Consider the following 26,674-nt stretch of genomic DNA (forward strand, 5'->3'; position numbering starts at 1 on the left):
ACTCCAACCAGCCTTGACTAGGCACTTAATAAATGTTAACTATGGTTTATTAAGGGTTCATTCAGTGGAGTGATTCTCAAATCTGCAAGAAAGAATCACCTGTCTTTACTCCAAACCGATTTCATCAGGATTTCTAGGGGTGGGGCCTAAACCTCAGTATATTTTTTAGAAGTTATCAGGTAATTCTAATATGCAGTTGAGGTTACAAACCAATGACTATATCCTAAGCAGGAATAGTAACGAAATCTAAATAGTAACAATGTATGATAACTACATAGATACTTATCGATAGATAATCGATTACTTTTGTTTCCTTGAAGAAATGAAATCAAGAAAATGAAATCATCTTATGCATTCTTGATGATATGCCTCTTAGACTTCTCCATCTGGAAGAAGGATACATACACTTGACCAGAGCCTAGGCCCTAACTATAGAGGCAATGATGTACTGGGTTTTGGATGGGGGAAACAGTGAGGAAGTAGAGAGAGCTAATCCCTCCAATTCCTGCTTCCAAAACCAAGTTCCAGATAACTATATACTCTGTATCCGAGAAGTGGGTGGCCATCTGCAAGTCCATGGACAATTATGCTGGCTATATTCTAACAGGTCATCAGATCAAGCTTGTTTTGAGTATACGAGTCAGAAAATAACTGTAGCTATTCTAATCGATGGAGAGTTGAAAGTTAGTAAAGCAGATCCTCATGTCAACCTTTGTGCCTCTCATTGATTTCTTATAGGGAACATCTAGTTCAGCATTTGGGCTGAGTTACTGTCCTTGCAGCACAGGTCATCCGAGAAGTGACGGTGGCTCATCTTGCAAGTCCATGAGACAATTATGCTGGAGCACTACTACTTCATTAACCTAGGTCACAGTCACCTGTTGGTTTTGAGATAGGTCAAAAATAACTGTAGCATTTAAGATGGAGAGTGAGTTAGTAAAGCAGATTCATGTCACTCTTGTCCATAATTCCATGATTAGTTCACATTTTGTGGCTGAGAGTGTCTAATTCCTCACCCAATTTCAATTCCTTTTTCTTCATTACCCATGAACCTCCAGTTCTGGCCCGTGAGACTTATGCCGGGGGTTTCTAGAAAAGATGCTTCCATGGTACATGTACCACATCTTTCTACCTCCCTGTTTTCCTTTTCCCTGTGTCCTAAATTTGAACGTGACACCTACAACTACAGCAGCCATTTTGGACTGTGAATAAATGGTACTTTGAAGAAAAAGTACATTGAATTGCAGAGACTTTGTTCCTGATGTCTTCTAATGGTACAAATAACATATGGAATGCCTGTATTCAGGTTTATCATTACAGAAAAAAAAAAGCAAACAAACCCGCAACCTTCCAATTTAATTTAGCCACTATTTTCTTGGTTGTAAAGGTAAAGTACCAATTAGGTCTATTATGAGGGTATGTTTATGAGGTGAAGCTGTCAGCATAGAAAATAATTACTCAAAACACTAGGGAAAATATCATAAACAAATTCAGAGAGCTAAGTCAGTCAATGAAGCAGTGGTACAACTGAAAATGCATATAAGAAACAAAAAGATGAAACAGGCAAGGAAAATGACATTACAGACAAGTCACAGCATGACTGATATGCAATTCACATATTAAATACCTCCTCCTGCAATGTTCTTCTTGTGTATGTTTTTGTGTGCCTCTCTGGATCAGGAACATATTTTTCAAGACAGCAAGTTGCAACGGGTAGGCAGGGTTAATATACAAGTAGGTATCATATATAAGAGACATAGCACAGAAATTAAGATATGCTGTCTTTCAGATAAGGTTGTCAAAAAGAATTAGAAAAATAATATGACAACAGCAATATTATTTTATACTCGTAAGAAAAACAATTGTGAAAATATGAGCTCAGAAGATGCACATCACTTTTAAATAAAATGTATTCGATCCTCTCGAAAAAACAAACCTGAAAGTCAGTGGAAAATCAAGACTTTTTTTTGAAAGATGGTAACCCGAGGTTTTGATGCCAATATAAATATAAAACCAAACTTTCCACAAATGGAATACGGTGGTTTGGATTGTTAGTACACTTTGTGCCATCCAAAGTGTTCAAAACATGTGCTACGTTCTGTAGAGGAGATTCAAGAAAGACAAGCACGGTTGTTGCAGGTGATTTTGAAGTGCAGCATTTTCTAATGGCCTAATCCTAGCAGTGCTTCTATGGGTATGAATAAAAGTAGATACGATATGAACTTCTGATCTAGAATAAGCAAACTGCATTTTCTAACCCCCTCCATGAGAGTCATCTAAAGCACTGAACATATCAGATATACTGAGTTATTGTCAAATGTACCACTTTTCTTTAAAATTGCAGCTGTTTTTCTCTTCATCAGTGACCTGCACAGTGCCTTCTTCATAGCAGTCACTTAATAATGCTTAGGAAATTGAATTGTCAATGCTTTTGTTTGTTCTTATGGTTTATGGCAGTAGCTTTAATTAACCAATATTTGCATTTCTCTGCTGATTTTTAGAATATCCAATGACTTGTGATAGAAAATACATCTATTCATTAGTAGTAGAGATTTGCCACTTTTTGCTCTTCATTTCCATTTCCTCTTAATAAAAGGGCTCTGAATTTCATTCAAATATTTACCCCTCAACCATGCAGACTTGGATCTTTGGGGACAATCCAACCTCCACGTCTTGGTTGACTTAAACTAGTCAACATATCTGAAATTTCTGGCCATGGTCAGTCACTAAAGTGTGGACACATGATCTAAATCAGGCCAATGAAATGTAAGATGTTGTCTGGGGGATTTGAATAGAGAATAGATTATATACACATGCAGGTTCTGAAACTTCTAAAGGAACTTCTGCCTCCAAGAGGGAAGTGATACATGGAGGTGGACAGAGCTGAGAGAACTACAGACAAATTAAGCCTTGATGGTGATGCTGTGTACCTAGATATTCGAGATGAAGTGCCAGTTTGGTTTGGGGATTCTTTCTGAGCAACCAGAAGCATCCTAGCAGATACAGATGTTCAAATACAAAGGCTGTATTGAAAACCTTTGAGTAACTTTTCATTTTTATTGATCTCAACTCAGTTTTTCTTCCACCTCCTTTTCTGAACATTCTTCCCAACTAAGCCCTGCTTTGCAAGTATCCATATCTTTCCTTCAAATGATTTTCTCTTCTTGAGAGGGCTTTGTCGTCTCCCTTTTATCACTCAGCAAATATCTGTTCTTTTTCAATCCCTGATGATGCCTTTGTTGGCTCCTCAGTGGCATAGAAAATCTTTTTGGCATCTATCATAGCACATACTTTCAGGTATTGCATTATTTGTTTATTTATGTGTCTGCCTTTGTTATTGTTGTTGTTTTTGAGATTGCAGTTTAGTTTATGATGCCTAAACTCAACTGAGCCTCTAGTTGGTATGTTATGAACAAAAGAATAAATGAACGTACTTTAGTTCTTAATCCTTGAAAGCAAGATGTCAGGTTGAGACAAGTAGCTAAATATTTCCAAAGAAACATTTACTTTTCTTTCGACTCTTCAATAAAATTGGACATCTTTCCCATCAGTAAATCAATTTGTGATCTTTTTCTTAAGAAGAAATAGCACTTTTTCAGCAATATAGGATAAACACACTAAAAAAAAATTGGTAGACTTCTCAAAGAAGTTTAATGTTTAAAAAAAAAGTGCCAATATTTTGTCTACGTGCATGAGCATCTCAGGATTTAATTGTTTTTAATTCCAGGAGGGTAGTGATGTATAAACATTTTACAAATCTGAGCTCAGAAAACAATGATTTGAATAATCTGTGCTTTAATGGAAAAATGAAACATTAATTTGTTTAGTTTCTCATACAACATGTTTACTAAACATTTCAGTGTCAATAATTTTTTAAGATTGTAACATTTAACCTTGTATTGGAGCTAATACCAATTCTAGCCATGGGAGTATGTTCTGGACTTTTTGAACAATTTTGAGTAAAATGAATGGCATTGTCTTCAAATTGTACTTGGAGCAAAGACAAAGAAACATCAGCTCATTCTTTCCAACTAATAGAACATTTAATGATGCAATTTTTATTACATTATTTTAAGGCTATTATCATAACGTTAAATATTCTTATTTTTGCTTCCATCTGTTACTAAAGCTCAACATATCATTTCCGAACATTATTAATTTTCACTTAACTTAGATTTAAATATTGAATTTTTAACTTGGGCTCCAGGAAAAATCCTGAAAAATAAAGATCAGCATCTAGCATCCTTTTCCTAAGCTTTCACCACAGATTCTCAATTTGATAGGACTTATCATGAAATCTGTATTGGGAAGTATAGCTTTTTAAGATAACTTTTTGTAACTAAAAAATAATTTCCTGCGCATCACAAGGGGGATTAAAAATCACCGAAGTACCGAAGGAACGTGTGCTTTGATTATTATTCCCACCTGTTTCTTTTTTATTATAAAGTGGCAATTTGTACTATCATTAGAAATATACATTAATGTATAAAGTTTTGCATTCAAATCTCTTTATTTTTGACTATGACTAGAGACCACAAATCAAATAAAAACTCTATATAATATATCCTTATTTCAGAAGCATATGTATATATACACATATATATTTGTAGAACAATCCACTGTTTTAAATGTAATTTTGACTTAAAAAATGCTATTTACAATTTTATGACAGAGAAATAACCTCAGCCTTTCATGGTATTAAAATGAGCAGGGAATTTTTATGTTTGCGTCTCATCTTGTGCAGATGAAATTAAGCAATATCATGGAAAACCTTCTCAAGAGCAAGGCCTTGTAGACTAAGGTATGAGGGTGAAATAGATTTGCTATTTCTGGGTCTATGTTTTAAAAAAATTACTGGCAATGTAGTCATACTTACTTCTTCACCAAGAAATCAATGCTCCCAAATTAGGAATTCTAAACTTTTCAGTATGCAACCTTTAAGTCTTTCCTTGTCCTTACTCTTGTCTTAATACTCTCATCTCCCACTGGTGACACTGCAGGACCACCAATCTAGATATTAGATTGTTGTTATTTTATTAAACAGAAGAGTCTTAGTTCTTTTAAACCAGCTTTCTGAATTAGAATGAGGCCCATAAAGCATCACATTGCATTACATTGATATCTCTTTATTGCACCAATCCATAATGGCTAAAAATATGCTATTAAATTTGTATGTAAATTTCAAAGCCAAAACTATTATTATGAGAATAGGATGGCTTGCTGCCCTCCAATTTGCAGAAGCACAAAAGTCTCTGAATTAGCAAATGGAACTTCAGCTCCATTTGTTTCTATACTTTATTCTCCGAGCTTACAAATCAAGTAAGGTATATTGACCAGAAAGCTATTTTGTGAGACGCTCAAAAGTTTTGTTTTCATTCTTAAGCTCGTTGATTTTGAAACGTATTCCAATAAGAACTCAGGATAAACATATCTTAATTTATATCTGCACAGCCAATTGCAAAGCATTACTAAAAGTCATATTTTTCCTGGGAAAAATCCCAATGCAACTCAAAAAATAAAACTTATTTTACTTAAAAAGGAATAGGTGATGAATGAATTGAAGACCCAGAAATCAGAACAATGAGAATCAAAGAAGTATTATACTTGAAATATGCCTGAAAAACAAAGTACTTAAACTCAATCATATTTTTGGATGAAGTTGGATATTATATGTTTATACATGGTAATATTTTTAAAAACTCAGTGACTACTGGCTTATTCTATTAAAGGTTTTATGTACTTAAGACATAAGCAGCAGTTAAGCTAACATTCACCCTTTGCTCTAAGCTACATTTTTTTGTCAGGTTTATGTATAAAAGAAACAAGGTTTCCAATTAATTCTCTGAACTAAACTGGAAATAAGACAAAGCTAATTTCCAAAACATTTTACTGCAGTGAACATTTGCTTAACATAATACAGAGAAAAACAATATACAAATTGGGTGGTTAGAATTCTTTCTTAACTGCTATCAGGAAGGAGATAAATGTGAGTCTAGATGATAAATGATGAGTAGCCACTGAAAATAGAGGGAGGAATTTTGTTAGTGATTCATATCTCTATTTTTTTCATAACCAACTTAATTAAATATATTTTGTCATGAAATCACCATTGTGATTGATTTTTTATGAATTTCATCAATTGTATTATTTGTGAAACCATCAATTGTTTCACTGATGAATGTGTACCTGTGTGTATCACCACAAAAGCTCAAGTCATTTCATGCTAAGAGAGCCAGTGTCCCATAGTGTTGAGGTTCCTTTTTAATTTTTTTCAAATAAAATAAACTTTGTGTTTGGGATTTTTTCTTTTTTCTTTTTTTTTGGTTCTGGTAGTGACAGGTGTATTTATAATCAAGTTGAATCAAGAGCGACAAGAAGAAATACAGCTAGAGTTATATTTTTTCCCCCAAGGGTATTCTTTTCCTAGAAGAGCAAGTCCATTTTTAGAAAATTTAAATGTCTTTCTTTGTTACTTTCCAAATATTTTGGTTAAACAAATATCTCTTACAAATGTATCTTCAAAATCTTTGCCTAGATGCATAACATTTGTTCTTCCCAACTGCTTAGGTAAATTCCTTCATTTCATTTTCTGCTAACCTCTAGATAACATAAATAGGATACTTGGTGAAGGATATGATCCACTATTGAAGAATAATGATTGTGTAAAGTGAGGGAAACTATGTTGACCTTGAAATACGGCAACCAATGGCAAGGTTTGAGGTGAGGGCCTAGAGCTTCTGCAAAGTGTATATATTTAGGGAGTCGTATTTGGAACAATACATGCTGGACAGTAGAGATATAGGAGAAGTTACATGCTATGTCTTCTCATTGGTAATATCCATAAATCTGCATACATTTTTTAACATTCTGTTTTGTGTGGTTTTTTTCTTTAAATTTGGATGTCTCTACACCACTCCTGATTTGTAGGACTAAATAGATCTATTTATTCCAATGCAAATTATAGAACATTTATTGCTTCCTTGATTTTTAAAAATACTTTAGTATTCTTAACTATGTATGTGCCTTCTCTTACACTGAGTTCTTTTTTGCTACTTTAAGCTGCTCACACAATCCTGTCTGTTGGAGTCATAGCTGCTAATTCCATATTATTTCTCTACACCCCTTGAAAATTTAGTGTATTACTGGTACCTTTCTGTGTTCTAGGAAACAAACGAATTGCAAACTGGACTTGTAAATGAGGATGTGTGTGTGTGTGTGTGTGTGTGTGTGTGTGTGTGTGTGTGTGTAGCAACAAATTAGCTACTGGCTTCATAAGATAGTAAGTTAGGAATTTCATAGTCATGTCTCCAAATTTCATGGCAGAGTTTAAAAAACAATATAAGACTGTGGTAAGGTACAAAGGCAAATGCAATTTGCATTGACTAATTTCCTAGGACTTATTTCCTTATGTAAAACCCCTCTTCTTTCTTTCCTGTTGCAAGACAGGATACAAAGCTTTCTAAAACATGCACTTATACTCAAAGGTGTCCACAAAGCAAAAAATCAGACCAAATGCCAACAGCAAGTAACTTATATCTTACCACCTAGACATGGCACTGGCAAAGAATTCCCAAAAGTCACTTCAGCATTAGAACAGTAACTTTTTTTCCTAAATTACTGAAAAAAAAAAACCAAAAAACAAAAAACTTCTGAAATAATATCTTTGATAAAAATATTATACTCTAGGATAATTTGAAATTATTTTTACGAAATAATTAAACTCGTTAAGGCTATTCGATTCAATACAAGACTTTCCTTTTACATAAGACAATCTTAAATTACATCTCAAAAATAATTTCTTACTCTTTTCTTGATGATAAATGGTTCCTGGCTATATATTTTATAGGTATTAGAATAGTTTATAATTTGGAAATGTTCAATTCCATGGTTACAAAAAAATCCTGCAAACAGAATGTAATGGTGTGTCAATTCCAGATGCCCAAATAAAATACAAAATCAAGCAAAACCACACATCGCAGCATTATCATGAGTTTAAGCTATTTAGTATATAACATCAGTTTGTGAGTTCAGTTCTCCAAAACCCTTTCCTTTAAAGTAATAACTTTATTTCATCTTTATTAATGTCTTCATTACAATTAGCCTTCTACGCATAACAATGCAGTTTAATTTAATGTTTGTGGAGTTCTGATTTTATTTTTTCCTTTGCTTTTAAGTGTGTTAAACTTTGTGCATGTGAATTTTCTACCACATTGCAACAAGCAAGCTTTGGTTCAATTTTCTTGTCCTACACAAAGGAAGATTTTGAGTGCAGAATCTTAGCCACTAGGTCTTGCGTTGTCATTTTATTTTCCTCTCCTTGGGTGGATTTACTGGAAGGAAATGGGTAAATGGGAGGGAAGAGAAGGGGAAGGGATGAGAGAGGGAAGCAGGGGAGAGTTCTCAGCTATGTTGAATCTTGATTCACAACTTTGCCTCCATTCATGGTTGGTGTTCCAGAACTTTTCCTTGAACGCCCTTGTTTTTCTCCAATTTCATGTAGTGATGGTTCTCTGTACATACACACTGAAAGGCAAAATAACAAAAAATTACTTACGATAGTGGACATACATTTGCTTCAATAAGCTTTTCAAATTTGGTTTTACAATATTCTTCACTCTCATCACAAGCTCTTCTTCCCATTATAAAAAACAGTTTTAACTTGATAACATATTCAGTGGATACACATAATTTTCTTCCAGTTCTTTTAGTCATAACCTTTTCAACTTTTCTTGACCTATAGACATTTAAGTTGTTTCTGTTCTCTCATAGACAAGGCTTGAATCTTTAGTTTCCTAACCTAGAAAACAGGATTTTCATCCAGAGTCAGAGGAGACATGGGAAATACTCCACTTTTTGGTCCTTAATCTGTAGTCTAATTTGGGTCGGTAAAAAAGTATTTATTTACGTGTTCCTAATCTTTACCCTACCATAGGAAATATGATGCCGTATCAAACCGAAATATGTATTGTCATTTCCAGGGCATCCTATGTAAAAAAATAAGGGAGGACAAAGAAAAGGAAAAAAGAAGAAGCAATTTCCCCGACTGCCCTAGATTTACCCAAAGTAAGAAACACAGTCCGTGACTTTTTAGTCATTCATCAATAGGGAATGTGATTATGCAAGCATGAGACTTCCGTTCACATCTACATAAACAGTTCTTTTCTCCTCTATTGTTTTGTCTGGCTGTAAAGTTCAGTCATCTGTGAGCCATCACGGCTATTCCTAGATAATTGTTTAGGAAGAACAATGCTTTCAAATTATAGTTATACCTACAAAACACATTAATTCAGCTTCATTATAGTGTTGTGAAATAGACAAATGTGACTAGATAAGAGTATATGATATGTCTTATGAAAATATCAGGAGTTACTTTTATCCTCGGCTTAGGAACAAACAGGTATCTCCACCTATTGAATCGTCATTACAAAGGTTTAATAATTTGAATGTTACTTCCAACATCAAAGAGCCTCCTCCCTTGAACTTTCAGTGGTTACCGATTTGGGAACCACGCGACCTGGATCCACACCCAGACTCAGCCATCTACTAGGCTTGTTAAGTTGGACACATTTTCATAAATGAAAAATAGCATGTTTGTGAAGATTAAATGCCTTGCATAGAGCAAGTACCAAAAAATGTTTATGAAACGTAAGGAGCTGATTTATTTGTGAGCATTTTGAATAACTGATCTTCAGAGAATATAGAAATAAATTGTTTTGGCTGAAAGTATTCTAAATCCAAAACTAGACTAAAACAGAATTTAGAGTACAAGTGAGAGTCTCCTGAGACTGGTGAGGAGACAGATTTCTTCCAATGTATTCAATTATAGAACTTCTTAAATGTTACTGTACATGCGAATCACCTAGGAATATTGTTAAAACGCAGATAATGAATCAGAAGGATTGTAGTGAGCTTGAGTCTCCATTTTCAATAAGATCGCAGGTGATGTTGATGCTGATAAAACCCAGACTACACTATGAGTAGCAGAAAATATATGTATAAAATATGTGTGCTAAGGCTGTTACGCAAATTAGCCACATATATTTTAATGAGATTTTAAAGTATTTCAATTACTGCACTGATGGCTCTTCCAGCATCCCCAAAGGACTAAATGCCTTTGGCTGAAGTAACAGAGTATACATAGGAAACCAGCTCAGAGAGTAGATATATAATTTTCAAATGATACAAGTAAGTCATTCAAGTTTGTCTTTCTTTTTCTTGTTTTGTTTCAATAAATAGAAGATCCTTATGGAAAATCTTGCCAGAATCTTGAAGTTCCCTAAGTCCAATGGCTCTTACCTCTCTTTCTATTATAAAAATAATTAAAAACTCCAAAATTAAGGCATAGTTTTTTATTTGTGCAAAATACAACCATTTACATATAACTGCTCAATGCACAGGGAACATCAAGAAGCAACGAAGTGATTCAGCTGGAACGCTATTCATATGATACCATAAAATAGGTCTTCCCAACTCTGTCACCTAATCAGCTCTGAAAACTCAAACATCTGCAGGCCGCACTACAGATTGCTAAATCAGAATCTCAAAGAATTTACAAAAATCTCCTTTCTAAAAAATAATATATTTTGACCTGCAAATTCTTAAGCTTCATTTGGGGATACTTGAAGAATAAATTTTTTAATTCTCATTAAAGTGTGTATTTTTATCTTTTTTTTTTTTTTTCAAACGGAGTCTCGCTCTGTCACCCAGGCTGGAGTGCAGTGGCGCGATCTCAGTTCACTGCAAGCTCTGCCTCCCGGGTTCCCGCCATTCTCCTGCCTCAGCCTCCCAAGTAGCTGGGACTACAGGTGCCCGCCACCTCGCCCGGCTAGTTTTTTGTATTTTTAGTAGAGACGAGGTTTCACCGTGTTAACCAGGATGGTCTCGATCTCCTGACCTCGTGATCCGCGCGTCTCGGCCTCCCAAAGTGCTGGGATTACAGGCTGGCGCCACCGCGCCCGGCCATTTTTATCATTTTTTTAGCTGAGTTTCTTAGAGTTGCAATTTCCTTTTTAGTTTTCTTATGCCACAGATTCTATCCAAAGCGTTCACTTGTATCTTTTTTTTTCTTTCTCACTTGCACATAAAACGCTTCATTTGTGTCAGCACACAATGTTACTATTATAATGACTACTGCAGATAACTTCTCCAGTACTTTAACCCTGCTGGCCATCCTTATATTGAGAGGTATTGCAAACTGACATCTGAAAATAGACAGTGTTTCAAAAAGACCCAAACTCACCAGTGCCACCGCAGGATGTACAATTTGCTCTTTTTCTCATACAACTCAATTTCTCATTTCCCAATCTTTGCACTAAATGGAGTAATAAAATCAAGGGTTTTGAAAACCTAGTTCATGTCCCAGTTAGAAAACGACAAGTAAAAGGTAGGTTTTCCAGTTCACTGATGAAAACTGCCCTCCTCCTCAATAAATCAAATAGGTATTTAAATTTCTATACTTCTGTTAGCCAAAATAAAAAGATGTTCAGAGAATGCAAACTAAAGTTATTCTAGAAATTGCATGCAAATACAAGTACAGAGAGCAAAACCTTGGTCAAAGCAATAGATTAAATGTAATTTCTTGAGCATTAATTTTCATTGTTATTTACAGGACCTAGGATTCAGTAATACATCTGATTTAAGAAGCTGACAAGTAAAGCGGAATAAGTCTCAATCAAATTTCTGAATTACAATGTTAATTAAAAGACCATAATCCAATTAGAAAGGCAAGAAAGAATAAAGTACCTCCCTTCAGTAATATAACTGACTTACTACCATCCATAGTTGCATTACACTTAATGACTGCTATTCTGAATGTACATGGTAAATAATGAAACAAAATTGAGGAAGAAAACAAGGCGTAAGTGTTCTTTAAAGTGGATTACATGTGCAAAATGTAAACGAAAATCACCGTGATGTATATAGCACCCTCAATGATAAGTCCTTGAATAAATCTATCATTTCAGAGTATTCCAAGTAATTTTAAATTGATTAACTAAATTTTACAATTATAACAACCCAGTGAATATAGTAGGTGAGAAATTATCACCCTCATTTTTTAAATATAAAAGAAATTAAGCCACTTCCATAAAGTCGGATAGTGGGTAGTGGCAGGGCCAGGATGAATGTGTAGAGTTTCAAGGTCCTAGTTAAGAGTTTTGAATAAAATCAGAAATACCATAATTTATTCAATAAACAATGTAAAATGACTGACATATCAGTGTTTGAATTCTTACGTCTGTATGTTAATCAAGATTTAAGTTGGCCTTAACTTCAGTAAATATTCCTAAAGTCATTCGGAAATGGTAATAAAAGAAAATGTGCGGCTGTTATAAAAAAATCAAAAAAGAAAGCAACAAGAGTTGGTGAGTATGTGGAGAAACTGAAACCCTTATGCATTTCTACTTCAGTGTAAATTGGTGCAGCCACTGTGGAAAATGAAATGGTGACTCCTCAAAAAATTAAATATGGATGTACCATAGGATCCATCAATTCCACCTGTAGGTGTCCACTCAAAATAAATGAAAGCAGGGACCCCAGCATCTATCTGTACATCCATGTCCGTAGAAGGATTATTCACTCTAGCCAAAAGATGGAAGCACCAAAATGTCCATTGACAAATGAATGGGTATATATAATGAGGCCTATACATATAATGAAATATTATTCAGCCTTAAAAACAAAATTCTGACAAATACCACAACATGAATGAACCTTGAAGAAACTGTGCTAGGTGAAATAAGCCAGTTACCAGGGGCCAAACATTGCGTGATTCCACTTCTGTGAGATACCTAGAGTAGTCAAGCTCACAGAGGCAGAAAATAGAACAGTATTTGCCAGGGGCTGGGGGAGAATGGGGATTTCACGTTTAATGAGCACAGAGTTTCAGCTGGGGAAGATGAAAAAGTTCTGGAGTTGGATGATGGTGATGTTTGCACAACAATGCGAATGTACTTAACGGCAATGAAATATATACTTAAAAATGATTAAAATGGTAAATTTTGTATTATCGTATTTTACCACAAATAAAAAGCAAACACACAAACAACTTGTCCTGAATTGTCCTGAGTATAAGGTATAAGAAATGACTATTAAAGCCAGAGGTGTTCTATTGGCATAGGAAGAACCAGCAATTCCCCAAAAATCAAAAACCTTAGTTTTAGAACTGTATTCAGGAAGAGAGAGTTGAGATATAATTGAGGAGGTACAGGGTGAGGAAAAGGATAGAGGAATCTGATGAAAATATTCTAGGACTGTGCTGCCTAGTATAGCATCCATTTAGCCATATGTGGCCACTGAGCACATACAATGTAGCTAGTCCTAATTCAGATGTGCTGTAAATGCAAAAATAAACACTACCAGACTGGGTAAAACAGGGAGGTGATGACGAATAAGAAGGATACGGCTAGTTGGTGTCAGACTTTGCTGAATTCCAGGCCAGAAAATTTAAACCACGACCATCATATAGATCAGCCTCAATATGATGGTAAATGAAGAGTTAATATACTTAGTTAATTAAGTGACATAATAGTAAATGAAGAGTTAATATCCATCAGACATGAGTGTATAAAGAAAAATCTATTAATTCCTTTATGTAGAAAAATGTCTACGTTTACATGATATGGATACAACTAGTCAGTATAGTCAAGAAAAATCATTCAAACTGAATCTCATTGAATGAGCTCTGTAAGGAAAGGCTGGCAGCATTTGAAACTTTGATGAGTTGTTCTGGTGCTTTGCAAACACAATCACAATTTGGTAGGAATAAATCTAGTTGAAGACCCATTACGTGTATAGGGCCCACTGCCCATCTAATATACCCCTTCCAAGTACCATAATTCCGAATGCAATTGAAAGGTGGGGTTCATTTGGGCATGCTAAAACATGTTCTTTTGTTTTAGGGGGAGCTTTATTTAAGAAGCCTAAACAAACAAAAAATAAATTAAGAATTACTAGTATCATTGCTTCTGGCTTTTTGGCTATGAACAAGTATGAAGAATTACAAATATCACATAGAAAATGGGAATCACATGTACTTTATAGTAAAATTTATTCATGATCTTATATAAATATCAGTACTAGAATTTGGAGTTCTGCTATTAATTTCTAATCACATGCTATTCAGCAATGAGCGGAAACCTTTAACAAGTGTGTCCAGAGAACTGTCTAGGCTCTGATCTTCAATAGCTACATAAATTCTACAACTCTTAAACTGTGGTTCTCAAATTATTCTTATCCTATGCCAGATTAAGGTTCTCTTCTAATAATCGGATCCTTATTATTAACCAGAAAGATTCCTAGTCCCCTGATTTGTAGTAGTTCAAAGTGCAATGTATTTCAAGAGGGACTTTTTTCATCTCTTTCTGTTATAATGAGCAATATTATTTCACCAGGAATAGATCCACTGTGCTTTAGGAGGTGCTGGAATTTTTTAAAATCTCTTTTTTTTCTTGAAATTTTTTTCCCTGCTTCCTCTGTGTTATGCATTGGAGCCTACTTCAACTATGAGAACAAAATTTGATATTTTAGTTCTTATGATAAGCAGTTATTTCTAGACTGGAAATAACGCAAAAACAAAACAAACAAATAGAAACTCCCTATCATTCTTGTCTTCCCAGTTCCCCAATTGCGTTTCACAAAAACTCAGATTCAGTGGCACTTCCCATATGACATTTGAAACAAATCCTCTAATTTAGACAATGTGGGATGTTACTGGTTAACATGTCTCACTCAGGATCTTGGGGCTACACTTGTGATACAGATTTTATTTTCAGCAGGTATGATATTATAGATAGTACTTAACATAAGACTGATTTTAAACTTTGTTTCTTTCTGATTGCACTTGATACTATTTTTCCAACACACTTTCAGTACCCAAATTTCAAGAATGTTCAGTGTCCTAAAGATGCAAGGCCTGCATGATAAACAATGTTATTTCACTTTCATCTGGCTTCTCTGGGTTGTCCTTGATCAAGCTGCTTGCCCTGTTTCTATTCATTTGTCAAGTACATAGAGTAGGAAAATAAATATTTGCTTCCCCTGACCCCAGGATATTTCTGAGATAAAATATCATTGTTCCTCTAACGTATGTGTCATCGTAATAGTTTTGGACGAATGGTAAAATGAGATGTTTTGAAGAGAAAGCATTTCCTTTTGGTTCTTCAGTACTCTTTCTTCAAATCAAAGCACAGTCTTATTTCACTGCTTTTCTTCTTATTTTTCCTCTATTCTGATTTACATTTCCATTTTCTTCCTTCTTCTTAATGTTTCTTTCTATTCATGCTTTTGACTTTTCTAGAGCTATCGTAGATTGAAACGGAGAGATTCAACCCGGCTTTCTGAGTGAAAATAAGGTAGAGATTTGGTGCGAGAGTGTTCCTCCTTATTTTTAGACACAAGGACAAGCAAGGGTTTCTAATAACACAGCTCACAGTATGTGCTACTTCAAAGTACAGTGTTTACTAGGAATCGCCAGTTTAACCCTTGAATGTCAGCAGAATGCACTTGGGAGATAGACAGTAGTTACCAGGTGACCCAGCACAGTGCAGGTTTTGATTTTAACAGCTGTCCGACCACGCACTGACCTTGTAGCCACGGAAAGCGCTGCAGTTCTGGGAATACAAATAACATGCAATACTTGCTCAGAACCAGACCATAATATATTGACTTCGTGGTGATATATGGTATTTGTTCTATTTATTTAGTTCTTGCTTCATTTTAAAGTGAATAATTACACTTTTAGAAAAGGAGAAATGTGAAATATATATCACTGAGCTTTGAAGTATTGTCAAAAAAAATCCATTTTCTCTTTGTAGGATTAGGTATGGATTTTTTCCAGGGCAAGCTTTCTATTTGATATTTTTCTATTATATTCTTTTCGCTGGTGCCTGTGTTGAGAATGCAGTTATCAGGATATGCAGGCTTTCCTTGCCATCGTGGTGGCTCATATTTCCCTATTTACAACTTTTAGCATTCAACAGTACCTTCTATTTTAGTTATAAATTTCTTCTGAAAAAATTACAGTGAAACAATGACTGTTAAAAGTATGAAAAAAGTAAAATCTTGGGCATTGCTGTTATTTATAAAGCACACAGCTATAATAAACCAGGTGCCAAGTACCATCCTATGGGTACTCTCTTATTTAAGCAGTAGCCATCTTCATAATACTATCTAACATTAACTGAGCACTTACTATATGCCTGCACATTATACATACAAACAGTTTTTCAAATGACCCTAAAAATAGATACTTTTAGTGGCCTGTTTTGCAGCTGAGTAAACTGAAAAACAAAGAGGGTAGCTTGTCCAAAGTAATATAGCAATACAGGGCAGTCAGCTTTAAAATCCATGTGAGATTAACCCTGGTGCCCCTGCTCTAAGCTGATAGCCTAACAGTTGAGTATGTCTAAATATGTTGAAAAACATAAAACTGTGTTGACTGGTCTTAAGGCAAAATCTTGACCCCAAACCTCATGGTGGTGGTACACAACACTTTCTGGAATTCTACTACATCTTTCTGGTCAATCCGCTCTCTCATTCTTCTCAGTGACTTATTTCACACCTGCTCCTTGCACCTCAAGCTTCCAATACCACCTCAGCCCCTCCACAGACTCAGGAAATAGGCCTGCCTGCTTTTCATTTTCTTTCTTTTCTTTCTTTCTTTCTTTCTTTCTTTCTTTCTTTCTTTCTTTCTTTCTTTCTTTCTTTCTTTCTTTCTCTTTCTTTCTTTTGTTTGTTTCTTTCTTTTCATTCGTTCTTTCTTTCCTTCCTTTCTTCCCTCCTTTCTTTTTCTTTCTTTCTTCTTTCTCTTCTCATTCTTCTCTTTTCTTTCTTTCTCTCACAGACTCAGGAAATAGGCCTGCCTGCTTTTCATTTTCTTTCTTTTCTTTCCTTTTCCTTCCTTCCTTCCTTCCTTCCTTCCTTCCTTCCTTCCTTCCTTCCTTCCTTCCTTCCTTCCTTCCTTTCTTTCTTTCTTTCTTTCTTTCTTTCTTTCTTTCTTTCTTTCTTTCTTTCTTTCTTTTCTTTCTTCCTTCCTTCCTTCCTTCCTTTCTTTCTTCCTTTCTTTTTCTTTCTGTTCATTTGTTCGTTCTTTCCTTCCTTTCTTCCCTCCTTTCTTTCTTTTTCTTTCTTCTTTCTCTTCTCATTCTTCTCTTTTCTTTCTCTCTTTTTTTTCTTTCTCCTTTCTTTCTCTTTCTTTCTTCTTTTTCTTCTCGTTCTTCTCCTTTCTTTCTCACTCCTTTCTTTCTTCCTTCTTTTTCTCTCTTTCTTTCTTTCTCTTTCTTTCTCCCTCTCTCCTTCTAATTCTTCCTCTTTCTTTATTTTCCAAGACAATATACTATCTGACTTTATATTTCACTTAGAAAGGAGAATCAGATGAGAAACGTTTCCATGGCAAAGAATTATCAACCTATGCACATCTGCCCTCACATGTTCTGACTCCTGCTTGTTAAAATGCTTGCACTGTCCTATTCTTATCTAAATCTAGAGCGCCACGGTGCACTCAATCCCAGCCCTTTTACTCAGTGTTCTTTGGTGTCCCTCTCTCCTGTAATCCCAATTTCGGCTTATCCCAGATTGTTCCCATCAGTATATAAATATATGAAATAGCTTTTAAAACAAGTAACCCTACCATGTAACTGTCATGTTTCTCACCAACTCCCTCCTCATTTCTCTACTTCCTTTTTATAGCAGAAGTTCTCAAAAGAACTTTCATATTCAGTATTATCTTCTTCTTTTCTTTGCCTCCAGTTATTATTTAATTCTTTCCAGTCAGACTTTTTTCCGTTTCACTGAAATCACTCATGTCACGTCACTACGGACCACGAGTTACAAAAGCAATGATCAGTTCTCATTTAGCAACTTGCTAGACACTCCAGCAGTGTTGGATACAGTTAATTATTTCCACCTTTTTGACAAGATGTTTTCACTTGGCTTCTGGAACATCAATCAAAGTAGCCTAGTCTTTCTGCTAAATCACTGGCTACTCTACTTTATTCTCCTTTGCAGGAGCCTCCCTTTCCAATAAATGTTAGTGCTCCCCAGGAGTCAGCCAGCAGCTACATTCATTTGCTTAGCAGTGTGAAGAAACCAGGCAAGTGTTCTCCCCATTTCTTGTCACAACTATAGTGATGAGGGTCAGGGTGGTATTACTAATGTTCTATAATGTGAGAAAGTTCCACACAAGGGAATACTTTTTCCAAACAAGACAGTCTCCGCGTTTGAAAAGCGTCATAGAACCCAGCACGGTGGTTGTCAAGCGGCGGTGAATTTGCCTTCGGCGAATCTTTGGTAATATCTGAGACGCGTCTGTCACCACTAGAGAGGATGATTTGCTATTGGTATCCCGAACACAGAGGCTATAGATGTTGCTAACTATCCTCCAATGCACAGGGACGTGCCTCACAACAAGTAATTCTACAACCCAAAGTCCCAAAATGTCAGTAGTGTCTGCGTTGTAATAACCAGTACTAGGGGATTAGAAGTGATTTTAAAAATGTCATATTTAAGTTGGGTGTGTGTGTGTGTGCGTGTGTGCGTGTGTGTGTGTGTACACATTTCAGCACGCAGACCCATTATTCGCCCAGTTGATCATGCCTAACACCTAAAAGCCATCTCTGATTTCTCTCTTTATCTAACCTACATCCAATCCATTAGCATGCTCCTTCAGGTTTAACTTCAAAATAAGTTCAAAGTCATTCTCTCTACCTCTAGTTATAAAACCCTGGAGTCCAAGCTGATATTATCTTGCTTAAGATCCTGGCTGATTTCTCTGCAATTCTGCTCAAAATCTATAATGAATCCACATCACATTAACCATAAAATCTAAAGTCCTGAAGGTGGTTACAAGCCCTCAAATTATACTGTCTTTGCTTTCCCTCTAAGTTCCTCTTCTACCTTCCATTTCTTTAATCCATTTTAGTCACATTGGCTTTCTTGCTCATTATTAGACATGCTCAGATTCTATAACAGCCTTTGGAATCTGTCAGTTTTGCCTGCAAAAACCTTGTACCACATCTTTGCATGGTTTACTACTAAATTTCATTCAGATTACTGTTCCAATGTCATTTATGTCATCTTCCCTAAAAAGTTTACCTTCATCATCCTTTTAAATACAGTCCCACTTTTTTTTTTCTTGGAACTAATCTCTAGTGATGTTTTAAAATGCCTGCTTATTTTTAATTGTGTATTTTTTACCCATTTTCAGACATAAACACTATCAAGTCAAAATTGTCTTTCCTTGAGTACTACTGCATCTGCATTAGCACAGTGAAAGATGCTATTAGTAGGTGTTTCATAGTTATTTTCCAAATGAATATTCCTATCTACTATGCTACAGTGACTAACTGAAGAAGTCTTTGGTTGGAGTAAAGTTGATTTTTCTTTTACCTTTAAAGTCAGTGAATCTTTACTTTCTCTAAGGTCCTAAACTTGGGCTGAGTTCCCTGAAATTGACCAATATAAACATAAAATTGATGACTTTGACACAAAGGGAGCAAGGAATACTATACGGTGGACAATATTTATCAAGCTCCTTTAGTTCAGTGATATTTGAATAATCAATTAATAAGCCTCATCTTCACAGAAATAAGAAAAATAAATGAAAAAGAAAATAAACCAAGAAAGTTGACGACCACCCTTACCTTTCCTTGTATATTTGGTACATTACAGAGTCTAGGAAGGAAAGAGATTCTGAGGATCATTGCATCAGACGGTTCCCCAAACTTAGTGATTCTCAAGGCATAACCCCTAATCACCACCACCAACAGCAACAACGTTAAGAAATGCAAATTATTTGGCCAACTCAAACCCATAGAATTAAGAATTCAGGAGATGGGGCCTAGCAATCTATGCTTTAGTGGGCTCTCTAGGTAATTCTGATGCACACTCAACTTGTAGAGTTGCTGTCCTTAATTCTTCCATGAGATATACCTGAGTCTTCTAAGAATACATATTTGTATCTATGTCTTGCCTCTGCAGATTCTAATTCATAAGAAGGTGCACACAAATACACGCACACAGACACAACTGATTAAGTAACTAAACTGAATGACTTTAAGGAATGACAACGCCTATTTACACACACACACACAATCACATCACATCACATTTATAGTAGGAAAAGCATGACATTTGAAGTTACAAGGTAACAGCTCTGGTTTTGCTTGTTTCTAACTATATACACTTGAGTGAGTTAACCTCTAGAAATGACATCTTCCTGGTGTTGAAAACAGGGATAGTAAATCTTAACCTTCATACTTCCAACGATTTAGTGGCTATTAAATGATACTCTGGTGGTTCAGAAAGCATGTTGAAATGACAATATGCCATTCAAATGGAATATAAGGTAGTATAGCTGCTACTAATCATTACTTTATATTGTTGCTATATTCTTGACAGATCCTTTGAAATTTGAGAGTACTAATAGTAATGAGGAGTAGCAGGTATTAATTTTTCAGTGTCAATGTCACTCTGTCGTGGAGAGTTAGTTGAACAGTCTGCGTGTGGGAACACTGTAGTTGTTCTGACAAATTCTATTTTCCAAATAAAAACAATTTAACTTCTGTTTTTAATAAAACTAAATATTTAAACTCTATAAAGAACCCCCATCGACTACTAGTTTACCATCAAAGACAAGTTAAATATGATTAATCATTTTATTACTACGAATTTAATTGAATTTTCCTTGGTCCTCTGTAATTTCCAAGAAGCTAAAAGGTTAGACTGCTGTGTTAGTTAATGCACCATTGAAGATATTTAATTGTCTTAATAGCAGATCATAGAAGGGTGTGGGTAATTTAAATAAAGCAATTTCACACCTTAATTAATGTTACATGGAATCCTTTTGGAACTGCAGGAGAATTTTAAGTGCTGCTTTGGAAGACATGCATTGCCTTAGAAATGCATTCACCGTGCTATACATATTTACTATAATGAGTTAAGAGATGTTGTGAACAAAAGCATCTATATGTTCATTTAGAAAGAAACAAAAAGCAATATTTGCATGAGGAACAGAGAGAGAGAAAGAGGAAGAATGTGTGGGGAAGAGGTAGGAGGGTTGTATTAAAGACTACATTCAAAAACCAGAAAAAGCTAGTTGGAATAAGTTACAATGGTTTGCAGGAGTATCACAGGCTGGCAGAAATCCAGAACGCAAAAGAAAGAGTTGCAGCTATTATCCTTTCTGTAATTAAAACAATTACTGGCAGAGAGGTTCTTTTTTGCTCCATCTTTCTGCTTTTGTCTTTTAGTATGGTTGGGTCCAAAAGAGAATCAAGGCATTTATTTCTATTTCCAGTTTATTGAAATAAAAATACCAAATTTGGCATTAGTGTCCTACCAGTTGGAGCTTTATAACATCAGGACTCCTGATTTGCTCTGTTCTTTGGTATCTTATTATGTAGTTTTGAAGGGATTATTATTTTCCTTCCAGATTCCATTTTCATTGCCTTTAATTTCTCATGCAATGCCACATCTCACAGCATTTTTCCAATACAAAACACAATAAGACAATGTCCATTTTCTAAGATAAAATGAAAAAGGCACTTCATGTTTGATCTGACGGAATTCTCTTGAGAAATCCAACTTTCTACAATGTCTAATTTTCATATTATTCCTTAGAAGCAGGTGGAATTTGTAATAGACTTTATCTTCAGAGATGACTGAGGTGGAAGGAGATAAATTATTTTCTCAAAATTACTTAGCAAGGCTGCTCTGCCTATGGAGTAGCCATTCTGTTTCTTGACTTCTCTAACACACTTGCTTTCATTCAAACAAAAATTGCTTAGCAAATCATTGCCAAATTTTGACCCAAAGAATTAGACACTTCTGTATTCTTGGTTACTTGATTTTCATTGGGTTGCTCTAGGAGGTCACTTTAATAAAATAATTGGTACTACCTCTACTAACTTCATATAGTAATTTAACCCTGCACTAAAATATACCTGTCTTAATAGTAGTAGGGAATGTAAAAATGTAACATACATAATATACTAAATTTCATGTCAAAGAGACAATTTATATTACATTAGATTTAGTCCAATATATTGATCACAATGATATGAATAAGTTTAAATCATCCATGGCCAGATTTGACCAAAAGGAGCTTAGAAACACCAAATTCAGAACACTGCATCTCAAACTCAGTGCCATCAGAATTCACCAGGACAGGGTTTTAAACCTATAGAGTCCTAGGTCATACCTAGGTTTAAAACATCAGATCACTTTGGAGATTTGGTTTGAGAATCTGTTAGCTTCTAAGAACACTACAGATGGTTCTGATACTGATGTTTGGGAAACAGCAGTTTACATTCTTCTGAGACTTAAATCAGATTCTATGAGCTTAAAGCACCAGTTCTAACAAAGAAAATGGATAACATGTATATGCCCAAGTGTGTGTGCGTGTGTGTGTGTGTGTGCGTGTTAGCACTGTCTCCCCACTATAAAATAAACTGGGAAAAATAAATCAATATTCCTTTATTCCAAGTTTAATACTTCTCTACAGATGGTTCTCAACTGAACCTTAGTGATCTTATTTGCAGATATATTTATCTCTCCGGGACTCAGCTCTAGAAGCTTAAATCTTTGCAAAGTACACAGATTTTTTTTCCCCCCCAGAAGGTAAGAACCAGATCCTGAATACTCAGTCACCTGCAGGAGCTGAGTAATGTGCTTCTTGAAGGAGGAGGGAGGAGAAAAGGAGGAGACTGTATTTTGTTCTTTGTCAGAGTATTTGGCTGCTGTATCTAATGCTAAAGGGGGAGGTCACCAGTAAAACACTTTACATCTGGGGGAGTTACTTATCTGTGCTTTGAACAATACTCTGAAAGGGCAGAATTGAGAATCAGGAAGCCTGTGCTGTTGTCCAAAATGCCAGGGGAGGGGACCCATGTAGGTAGAGGTTTATGTACAATGTACATAGTAATGTGCTTAAATATCAAGTCAGTCTATCAGAATAGGTGACCCTGAAACCCCTCATTAACACTCCTGTTCTCTAAACACAGGATGAGATGTGAAAGAGTGAAGGGAAATGGGCTGGTGGGTAATTATTATTGTGTTATCAGTATAGGACTTAACCACCCTCAAACTGGCAGAGCTTAATTTTGGGAATCCTGACATTCAGAAGAAAACACCAGCAGGACTGGTATAAAGGCAGACATATTTGAAAAACAAATAAGCAGTAAACAAACAAACAAACAAAAAAGCAAAACCCAAAACTAAAAAAAACCTACTTTGGCTTTTCCTCCATCAGAGGTCAATTCCCCTCACAAACGAAGGGCTCATTTACCGTGCAGTCTGGACTCTGTTAGGATGCTGACAGTATTAGCACTGGGCTTACAGGGTTACAAAAATGCCTTTAAACATTACAAATAAAATAGTCAATAATTTTTTTTGGTGAACCTATTAGCAGCAAGGTAGCTAATCTCTTATGGAGCTATCATTTTCTAATCGTTTCCTAGAAGTGTCATCTAGTTATGTGCTTTATACCTGCCCTATGGAAAAATATTACCAAAAACTTTATTTATTTATTTATTCACTTATTTTTGGGACAGAGTCTTTCTCTGTTGCCAAGGCTGGAGAGCAGTGGCACAACCTCAGCTCCTGGCAAAATCCGCCTCCCTGGGTTGAAAAGGATTCTCCTGCCTCAGCCTCCCAAGTAGTGGGGGTTACAGGTGTGCACCACCATACCTGGCTAATTTTCGTATTTTTTAGTAGTGACGAGGTTTCGTCATGTTGGCCAGGCTGGCCTTGAACTCCTGGCCTCAAGTGATTCACCTGCCTCGACTTCCCAAATTGCTGGGAATACAGGTGTGACCCGCCGTGTCTGGCCTAAAATCTATTTAAAGATAAGTTATAGCTAGGATGCCTTTCATCCTATTCCCTCATTTAAAAAAAATCACAAATAATGGAAATAGCTCATGATAAACAAAATATGTTTAGACCATTTTTACATGTAAATTCTATGCTAGGTTCAATGAAAGAACGTGGTTTTACAGTAAAGGGCTTATAAAGACTGCCATACAATGTCATTGCCAGAGAACTTCAGGAATCATCTAGTCCAAATTTTTTTACTGAGTAGGAAATAAAACTTGTTAGAATTTACCAGAAAAGAAGTGATGCATTGTTAATTCTTTCTTGGCTAGCTTGAATATGGCATTCCATTAGCTGTTTTATCTGATTGTTTACAAATATGAGTGTTTCTCATCATATCATGTATACTTGCCTCAATTTTGCATGGTTTAAAACTAGTTTACTATTCAAGTTGCATCATAGGATAACATTTCTGCTTTGCTATCACTGACTTTTCTGAGTATTTGCATATTCATAGGCTTACTTCAGATTGAAGGGCAATACATCGCAGAAGTTACATACATAGGCATTGACATTAGGGTGCTTAGACTGCAATCCCAGTTCTGTATTTATCTAGCCCTGGTTATCTAGCAACCAGTCTTGGACTGGTTACTTAATTACTTTAAATTACATTTCTTCATCTATAAAATGAGGATAAAAATCGGTTTCCTCAGGGGAAAAAAAAGGTTTATTCTAATGGTCAGTTTGAAATAAATGAACAGAGTAAGAGTATTAAATGATTATGAGCGGAAAGGTGATAAGCTCACCTGGGAAGGATGCAAGGTAATACCGTAAATATAAAACTATCATTTGTTTTTCAAGGGTGGATCTTGAGAAATTAAATTATTAGGCTTAGAAAAGGAGGAAATTACATACTAGATAGTAACTACCACTCCTTTTCTACTTTCAAAATGTTTCCAGCTTCTATACTCAGGCATTTTTTCAAGTGCCAAGTCTTTGTAACAGAATTTTCCTTTTTTTTTTTTTTTTAATAGGAAGAAATTCCCAGCTACTACGGAGGCTGAGGCAGGAGAATTGCTTGAATCCCGGTGGAGGTTGCAGTGAGCCGAGATTGCACCATTGCATTACAGCCTGGGCGACAGAGCAAGACTCCGTCTCAATAAATAAATAAATAAATAAATAAATAAATAAATAAATAAGATACTATTGTATTTTCTGAATATTTGTTTTGAATCTTTCTTCTGATCTGTTAAATTCCAGGCACACTCTCTGGAGCACAAGGGCAAGGAGCAGAATTGATGTCAACACACAAATAAGGGTCCAACAAAGACAGTCAGTTGGTTTCATACCTTCAATAGGTTTCGGTACAAAATGTGATGAGGGCTTGGTTTTCTTCACTCTGTTCCCCTTCATAATTTGACCTTCTTTATTGAGTCCCAGAAACCAAGCTCGGCCTGATTCTTGCTGGCGGTACAGTGTGGAAGAATAGATCACATAGTAGTTTTCAAACACAGATTCCTTGAATTTGCATTCTGGAGTGAAAACATCCTGTAGGAAAAAAAAAAAAGACACAAAAAAGAGAAATGATTTAAAGGTGAATCAGCAAATGCTGAAATCCAATAAGCTTGAAATCCATGTCCTCTGTTAAGAACAAATGAAAGGCAATGACACATAGTTTCTATTAGCCTTTGGTTATAAAGATTCATCATACAAAATCAAAAAACATGATTTCCTTTCTAGCCAACCTTTACCCCAGTGATAACAATTTGCTCAGGCTTGAAGCTAGGTGAAAATCATTCAGGACTGTGGCCAAGTCTGCGCTCTGATCCTAGCAATATGTTTTGTAAACTAAAGTCATTGGCCATTCCTCATTTACTCGCCCTTAACATGTAAATAAGGAACTAAAATTTATCCTGGAAATCAAAATCAAATATAACCACAGCAAACACAGGCACACAAGGTGCTTTTGAAGAGACTATTCTGTATATACAAAAACATATTACATAGCCACAGCTTGGTCAGTAAAATCACCACTTTTCCTAATGTCAGTAACTTCCTCTTTAATTTCCTTAAAACATTTTTTTCCTTAGTAATCAAAATCTCAGATAAAAAGCCCAGGAATAAGTAATAGAAAAAAATTACTATTATATTGAAGAAAATTACTAACAGTAATTCCTATTACTATTGACCTCAGTGAAACACAGAATGAGAGTTTTAGTCTCAGAAGAAACCGTTAAGATTCTGTACTTCAACTCCAACATTTGGTAAGTGAGAAAACCAAAAGGTTATATGATTAATTCAAATATACATTTACAAAACTACTGAGTCAATGCCAGAGCTCACATTTATTGCTTCATAATCACCGCCTCTCAGGCTCACCTTTTCTGCCTGAGTCTTGTTTAGTGACTTATGATGAGATTTAAAAATCAATACAATAAAATCATATCCTGACATGTCACATGAACAAAATCTATTTTGTGGAAGGAAGAAATTTCTCCCCTTCTGAGATAAGCAGAAGAAACACAAATGCTATTGCATCTTCTTCAGCTGCAATTCAACAAGAGTCCTACATGTCAGACATATTCACCATAGTCATCACTTTCCTCTCCATGTACTGGAAGAATTTCAATGTGAGACCCCCATGATTTAATGCAAGCAAACGTGAAATTAAGTTATTAATGAATAGAGGAATAGGGTTGGTTGAAACCATGTCCTTGTAGGTGATACTCCCATGCTAATCTCTTTATTTGTAGAGAGTGCTCTCTCTCTTCTTTTTTTTTCCTTTTTCTTTTTGTAAGAGATGGGGTCTTGCTATGTTGCCTAGGCTGGCCTCAAACTCCTGGGCCCAGAAGATCCTCCCACATCAGCC

At 35.5% G+C, this 26,674-nt stretch overlaps 1 protein-coding gene across 3 annotated transcripts in view; it reads right to left on the reverse strand.

Annotated features, from left to right (window-relative positions):
• Positions 1-3,774: 3,774 nt before the first annotated feature.
• Positions 3,775-26,674, reverse strand: part of FGF12 (fibroblast growth factor 12) — a 582,680-nt gene continuing 559,780 nt past the window's right edge. For all 3 annotated transcript variants that reach the window (XM_021933889.2, XM_017956078.3, XM_009201958.4), the window contains 2 exons: positions 25,155-25,353; positions 3,775-8,523 (listed from right to left, as the gene is read on the reverse strand). In XM_021933889.2, coding sequence (XP_021789581.1) covers positions 8,405-8,523; positions 25,155-25,353 — 318 coding nt within the window. In that variant the 3' untranslated portion in view covers positions 3,775-8,404. The remainder of the gene's footprint in view (positions 8,524-25,154; positions 25,354-26,674) is intronic.

Source organism: Papio anubis, chromosome 2, assembly GCF_008728515.1.
Source record: "Papio anubis isolate 15944 chromosome 2, Panubis1.0, whole genome shotgun sequence".
NCBI classification, from domain to species: domain Eukaryota; kingdom Metazoa; phylum Chordata; class Mammalia; order Primates; family Cercopithecidae; genus Papio; species Papio anubis.